We start from the raw sequence: 7340 nt of genomic DNA on the forward strand, positions 1-7340 counted from the left end.
TATACATATACATATACATATACATATACATATACATATACATATACATATACATATACATATACATATACATATACATATACATATACATATACATATACATATACATATACATATACATATACATATACATATACATATACATATACATATACATATACATATACATATACATATACATATACATATACATATACATATACATATACATATACATATACATATACATATACATATACATATACATATACATATACATGTATATATGTATATGTTTCCAAATTCATTTATTCCGTCTAACCGTCATTAAATTGAAGAAAAATTTACGGAAAACTCTAACGTTGCATGTCCGACCGAATGCCCAACCAAATATTAAAGATCTAACGATTTTAAAATCCACGAAAATCCGAACGAAGTCACTTCGTAGACTACTTTAGTATATATATATTTGACCCGTCAAATTTCATATTCCAAATAGAGAAGAATATTTATTGCACTAATGTTATAAACATCTTTATCTTTTTTTAGTTTGAAAAGAATTTTTCTTGTCTAGCAGCACGTTGATGATATATATATATATATATAAATCATCCAAAGATGAAAATTTTCAATAGAGGCCAAGCCCAAGAGATTACCCTACCATCAACTACAAACTATTGGGCCAAAAACTAATGGGCCTTAACCATTTTTCAAGAGCCCATTAACAGAAAATACAAAAATATGAAGGGAAAAAAAGGAAAAAGGCAAACGAATCGGACGTCTGGAGGAGGAGAAGAAGGATAATGATGATAACGGTAAGCGAAGTTTCTTCTTCGTCTTCTTCTCCACTTTGCTTCAACCTCGCAGCTCTGTCTCGTCTCCAGAACAAATCGTCTTCGAGACTCCGAACCTCTCTATGCAGAGCAAGCTTTTCTGTTCCGACAAGGACAAGGAACAGCTGCAGCAGCAAATCATGGAATTTCGGTCTCGTCACCAGTTCTAAAAGGTGTGTTCTTGCTGGCCCTTTTGAAATTTCTGCCTTATATCAGATGGGTTCGGTTCAATTTTCAATCTTTGGCATGAACTCTGTGTGGCTGCTCTGTATTTCCTGCCGCGTTCTGTGTTTGTCTGATGAGGTCATAGGTAATGTGATTTCCAAGTTCCTAACTTTTCAAATGAATGTGTGGGTTTTGTCGGGGAGAATGATTCCACCATCTGATTTCTATGTTAGATACACACACGCATCTGATTTCTTTTTCCGATTGAATTTCTTTGAGAAATGTTGTGGTTTTGTAACATTCTTACGGATTGGAGTTATTGTTCAGCTTTGAGGGTTCGGTTTTTGATCCATTGGGCATCAATCCAGATGAACCCTCCGGTCTTAGCAGCATTTGGGAAGGACTTCTCAACCTTTTATTGCCAGCTCTCGAGAGCTCCTCCGGTGCAAAGAAGGAGAAGACGCTCTCTGCTCGAGGGGTAGCAGGTCTACTTATGGTGTACATTCTTTAGATTTCATTAGAAAGGCGAAAACTTTATGTTCTTTAAAGCCGTTGACGATGGCACTCTTTGAATTCATCAGCTGCAATTGAGGACAGTTCCATCGATTTCGGAGATTTCTTCAAAGGGCCATTGCCGGGGAAGTTTCTGAAACTTCTGGGGTATTTAGCTCTCTCTCGGCTTGGAATATACGTACCTCTAGGCGGGGTGAACCGTGAAGCTTTCGTCGGAAATTTGGATCAGAATAGCTTATTGAGCACCTTAGATTCATTTTCCGGTGGAGGCATTGGTAGATTAGGTATATGCTCCCTCGGTATTGTCCCATTCATCAACGCCCAGATTGTCTTTCAGCTTCTTGCGCAAATCTATCCGAAGTTGCAAGATCTTCAGAAAAGAGAAGGCGAAGCCGGGAGGAAAAAGATTCTTCAGTACACTAGATATGCTTCAGTTGGATTTGCAATTGCGCAGGTAACAATAACAGTAGTTTCGAGATGAATATTATGGTTTTGAGTTCTTGTTTTATCGGTTTATACAATTTCGGTTAGTACAGGCGATTGGTCAAGTGCTTTACCTTCGTCCATATGTTAACGACTTCAGCACGGAATGGGTTATCTCCTCTGTTACACTGTTGACGTTAGGCTCTGTTCTGACTACATATATCGGGGAGAGAATCTCTGATCTAAAGCTCGGAAATGGCACTTCCCTCTTGATATTCACAAGTATCATCTCTTACTTGCCTGCATCGTTCGGTAGAACAGCTTCACAGGCCTTACAGGATGGAAATTATGCCGGTCTCGCCACTATCATCGTTTCATTTTTGCTGCTCGTTCTCGGGATTGTATACGTCCAGGTAGGTATTTCCCTCTTTTTTTTTTCAAACGCTTATTAACTCAAAAGAATCGAAGAAACAGTACAAATATCTAAACGAAAGGCTTTCCAGGAAGCAGAGAGGAAAATCCCGCTCAATTACGCATCGAGATACACCAGCAAGGCCGGTGGACTTCAGAAATCTGCTTATCTTCCATTTAAGGTCTGCCCCCGTTCCGTTCTTGAAGCAAATTTTCGGTACTAATATCGTTTTCTATAGAAAGTCTTTCATACCGTGCTGAAAAGATTGAGACTTTTGGAATGCCTGACAAGTTCATATGAAAAATACCATCATCTTTTTCTTTGTCGTCACAGGTTAATAGTGCAGGAGTAATGCCGATCATATTTTCCACGTCGTCGTTGGCACTTCCTGGAACCCTAGCTCGTTTCACCGGCATAGCTGCTTTAAAGAAGGCTGCTTTGGCATTAAACCCGGGAGGTAAGTCGTCCGATCGGTTCCATGAAACATTCTTGAAAATGATAATAACTCGAGACTTCGACGTGAAAAACACCTTGTAGGATCTTTCTACCTTCCGACGAACATTCTTCTCATAGCTTTTTTCAATTACTACTACACTTTCCTACAACTTGACCCGGATGATGTGAGCGAACAGTTAAAGCGTCAAGGCGCATCGATTCCGCTCGTCCGTCCTGGTAAAAGCACTGCATTCTTCATCAAGACTGTAAGATTCCTTCTCCAAACTTCCATTTTCCGATTACTCTCGGCGAAATCCGTTTAGGGTTTTTGCTTTAACCGTCTAATCGAACTTGTGATCAGGTCCTTAGTCGGATATCGGTTCTCGGTTCAGCGTTTCTGGCCGTATTGGCAGGTGGGCCAGCCGTGGTCGAACAAATCACGCACCTGACAGCATTCAGAGGATTTGCAGGCACTTCTGTCCTGATCCTTGTCGGATGTGCGACTGATACTGCAAGAAAGGTTCAAGCCGAGATAATCTCCCAGAAGTACAAGAACATCGAGTTTTACCACTTTGACAAGAATGGACCATGATCAAAGATGGAAACTCATGTAAGAATCAGAAGTTGAATTTGGATTGAATCCGAAGAAATCTATTTCCTGTGTATAAGAATTTCCGGCATGTGTGTGACAAAAGTAAGAAGCTGATTCACGAGTTTTCAAGCAGCAACCACTGTACATAAAAAAACCCTTTTTTTGGAGACCTAAAACCCTAAACAAGCTCCAAACCCTAAACCCTCGGTTCCATCCCCACAACGGACAGATCTAATCAAAACCCATCAAAGATCCAAGATTTCGGTCCGGCATTGTCCTGTCGGCTGTGGAAACGTCAGCTTCTGTTGCGGTTCCCCTGAACTATCGGCCAACCATAGAAGCAGCTTGATGACATCTGATGTATCGTCGAGATAGTACTTGGCCTTGCTTGGCTTCTGACCCACCGTGCAGGCGAAAACCTCGGCAATGGATGGAACATCTAGGTGATTCACTATGCTCTCGAACATGTCTTCGTCAGACCGATCATCCCCGATACATAACAGAAAGTCCGGTCTCATGCCTTTGCTGTTCCTCATATTCCCTATCAGATTCTCCACCACCTTCCCTTTGCTCACCCCCTGAAAAAACCGAATTTTCGCATGTGTTCCATGATGCAGATTCCCTTGAAACTCTTGTATATTAGATCTCGAAAACTCTCACATACCTGAGGTTTAACTTCTACGATGTGTTGACCTCGCTTGACCACGACAGGCTCATTGGCCAGCACACCCTCTAGATGATCCAGAAGCTCTTTAGCTTGGGAAGAGCCGAAAGACGGGTCAGCTTCTTGGTGATGCCAGACCATTGCACTCTCTTTCTCCTCTATGAATGATCCATCTGTTGCTTCTTTGTAATGGTTCATCACTGGTAAAGCCATCTTCTTCCAGCTTAAATCCACCCGTAACCCACATGTCTTCCATTCGGAACTAGAATTCCATCTGCAGGACAACGATCATCGGGACAAGGATACGAGCTTAGTTACAGCGAAGAAGGTGATGAAGATATTGCTGTAATAAAGGAAGAGGAATGGTTATAGTACCTAATGAAATAACCGTGTTCAGCTGAAATACCGAGATTCTCACAAGAACCGAACCATTTACTCAGAGGGTCCTTACCTCGACCGCTCACGACAAAGACTACATTACAAGGGTCATCACACAGGCGATTCAGAAGCGAGATCAGATCATTGCTCGGCCGTTTATCCACACAAGCCTGTGGCATCACTGTCCCGTCATAGTCCAAGAGGATCAACCGGCTGCTCGTCCTCTTGTAAGCAGCAGTGATAGCTTCGACTGAAAGTTTTCTGAAATACGGATCTAAGGCAACAACTCTGAACCCTAACCCGAACCCAACTCCCCAGAATCTCTTGTTGTAATGATCTTTGCATGCCCTTTGAAGATCTTGATCGAAACTCCGTGCCCAGTAGGCCACGTCGTGGGAGCTAATGTATTTGTAATGCTTCTGGTGGCGAAGCTGTTTCTCTGCTTCCGACATTGTGACAGCCGAACTCATAGCATCGGCCACGGCCTCGACATTCCATGGATTAACACGGATTGCTCCGCTCAGAGACGGAGAACAGCCAATGAACTCAGAAACTATGATCACACTCTTGCTGACATCAGCTGAGTCATCATAACCTAAGGCTTCATCCAGAACAGGGCTCCCCTGTCTGGTCACAGTATATTTGTACGGAACCAAGTTCATACCATCCCTCACAGCATTCACCATTTCTGACATCATCTGAGTCATCATAACCTAAGGCTTCATCCAGAACAGGGCTCCCCTGTCTGGTCACAGTATATTTGTACGGAACCAAGTTCATACCATCCCTCACAGCATTCACCACAACACATTCGGCCACTGCGTAGTAAGCAACTTTCTCCAATGTACTGACAGGTCCGTTCACAAAGACGATCGGCTCATAACCCGGTTTCCTGAATTTACCATTGATCTCGTTGGCGACCCAATTCATCTCCTTTCTTACATCTCGAACATCCTTACCTGTACTCCGAGCCGGGTTCGTGATCTGAACCAGAACCACTTTCTCACGAAGTTGTTCGTTCTGCTGCAGAAGCTGACCCATCGCCATGAACTTCAAGCTAATTCCCTTGAACATATCCAAGTCATCAACACCCAACATGACTGTTTTACCTTGGAATGTCTGCCTCAGTTCCTTCACTTTATCCGTCAATTCTCGAGACGCCATTATAGATTCGATCTGCCCCATGTGGATGCCAACCGGCAAGATCTTGATACTCACCGTCCGGCCGAAATACTCCACGCCAATGTACCCTCTTTTGGATTCATAGTCGATGCCCAACATCCTACTGCAGCAAGACAAGAAATGCCTGGCGTAATCGAAAGTGTGGAATCCGATCAGGTCACAATTCAGGAAACCCTTCAGAATCTCGTCCCTGACGGGAAGCGTCCGGTAAATCTCCGACGAGGGGAAGGGACTGTGGAGGAAAAACCCAACCTTTAGCCTGTGAAACCTGTTCCTCAAGAACGTTGGCAAGACCATGAGGTGGTAATCGTGAATCCAGACGTAATCCTCTTCTGGGTTTATCACTTCGAAGATCTTGTCCGCGAAAATCTTGTTGACTCTCATGTACGCCCTCCAGTGCGAGCGTTCGAAGAGCGAACCGTGAGACTGCGTCATCGGAAGCATGTAATGAAACACGGGCCACAGATAGTGCTTGCAGAAGCCATGGTAATACTTGTTGTGCAAGTCCACCGGCAAGAACGTGGGCACACATTGGAACTTCTCCAACAGTAACTGAGCCACGTCTTCTTGCTCGGAAGTCCGTACGTTGGCATTGAGCGAGCCGACATAGACGAACTCCGTCCCAGGAGGGAACCCGTCTTTGAGCTGCAGATAGAGGCTGTCATTGTCGTATTCAAAGCTCCATTTCCCCGTCAATGGCTCCCTGTGGGCCCGAATGGGAAGCTGGTTCGAGACGATGATCCGTTTCGGCTGCGAAACGCACGCGCCGCCGCTCGGATCGCTGCCGCCGTCGCCGTCGGTATCGAACCCGGGAAGCTTCGTCACGGCCTTGGGGATCCGACCCATGATCCGAAAATCATCCGCGGAGACCAGATTCAGCTGGTCCAACCAAGATCCCGGAAACATATCACGAATCGAAACGGATGTCGATGAGAAAAGAGAGAAAATTCAGGAAGTGGGTATCGTCGAAATCAAGGAAACAAAAAAAAAACAGAAGTCGAATCGGGAAATCGAGAGAAAGAAGAAAGCTTTTCTTGGTGTAATCGATACCCTTCTCCTGGGCCTCGCAAGTTCATAAGAATCCCGAGGAAACAAAACGCTTAGTTACGAAGAGAGCATCCATGGTGGAATTTAAGAGAGAAACGCAAATTCGGTGAGGATAAGAACTAAACAAAAGAGAGAGAGAGAGAGAGAGAGAGAGAGAGAGAGAGAGAGAGAGAGAGCAGTATTTAAACGAGTTCGTGACCATCGACAGTGTACGTGAAGCTGGATGCGCGTGCGTGCACTGTAACCGACCCATCCAAATCCAAGGATCAAGCGTAATTAGTTGCTTTGAGCTGTTACTTCTCCTATTAATTATCCTTCTTTTACCTAAACGGGAAAATTAACGAATATTTAATATTTATTAAATATCTTAATATTCTTACCGATCGTAATCCACCGGGATCAATTTCCCATCAATATTAAAATTTTTTCATTCGACTGACGTGGATTCGGTGCTTCTGGTACTATAATTTTGAGATTCTCCTTATTTGTCTAATCAGACTTGAATCACAATTTATAAGATATATGTTAACCTGTGAATTCGTAACAGATTTAGTAAATTTATTTTTTATAATTAGTAATAAAAATCACGGATTATATACTAACCCGAGATTTGAATTTTTTTTTTCTCGGAAGGGAAGATATTTAACGGGTGGTGGATGGATGGAGGAAATGCCACGTGGCAATTAAGTAGAAGAAACGTGGCGTGTTAGGGAGGAA

General features: G+C 43.3%; 2 protein-coding genes across 3 annotated transcripts; one reads left to right on the forward strand and one right to left on the reverse strand.

Annotated features, from left to right (window-relative positions):
• The first annotated feature begins 744 nt into the window (after positions 1 to 744).
• Positions 745 to 3425, forward strand: LOC104803512 (preprotein translocase subunit SCY1, chloroplastic). The gene is made up of 8 exons (XM_010527447.1): positions 745 to 985; positions 1305 to 1462; positions 1559 to 1944; positions 2027 to 2326; positions 2417 to 2506; positions 2659 to 2782; positions 2863 to 3026; positions 3122 to 3425. Exons 1-8 carry the CDS (start codon positions 783 to 785, stop codon positions 3350 to 3352), a joined length of 1656 nt encoding a protein of 551 aa, XP_010525749.1. The 5' UTR covers positions 745 to 782; the 3' UTR covers positions 3353 to 3425.
• On the reverse strand, positions 3396 to 6765 carry LOC104803511 (probable alpha,alpha-trehalose-phosphate synthase [UDP-forming] 11). 2 transcript variants are annotated; one of them, XM_010527445.2, is made up of 4 exons: positions 5196 to 6765; positions 4392 to 5077; positions 4017 to 4290; positions 3396 to 3930 (listed from the first exon to the last, which is right to left on the reverse strand). In XM_010527445.2, the coding sequence occupies exons 1-4, from the start codon at positions 6480 to 6482 to the stop codon at positions 3598 to 3600; spliced, it is 2580 nt and encodes an 859-aa protein (XP_010525747.1). In that variant the 5' UTR covers positions 6483 to 6765; the 3' UTR covers positions 3396 to 3597. The 2 variants fall into 2 exon arrangements, with proteins under 2 accessions (XP_010525747.1, XP_010525748.1); XM_010527446.2 differs by having other exon boundaries at positions 4392 to 4989; positions 5108 to 6765.
• Between the last annotated feature and the right edge of the window lie 575 nt (positions 6766 to 7340).

The sequence above is a fragment of the Tarenaya hassleriana genome, unplaced genomic scaffold, assembly GCF_000463585.1.
Source record: "Tarenaya hassleriana unplaced genomic scaffold, ASM46358v1 Cleome9, whole genome shotgun sequence".
Taxonomy (NCBI): domain Eukaryota; kingdom Viridiplantae; phylum Streptophyta; class Magnoliopsida; order Brassicales; family Cleomaceae; genus Tarenaya; species Tarenaya hassleriana.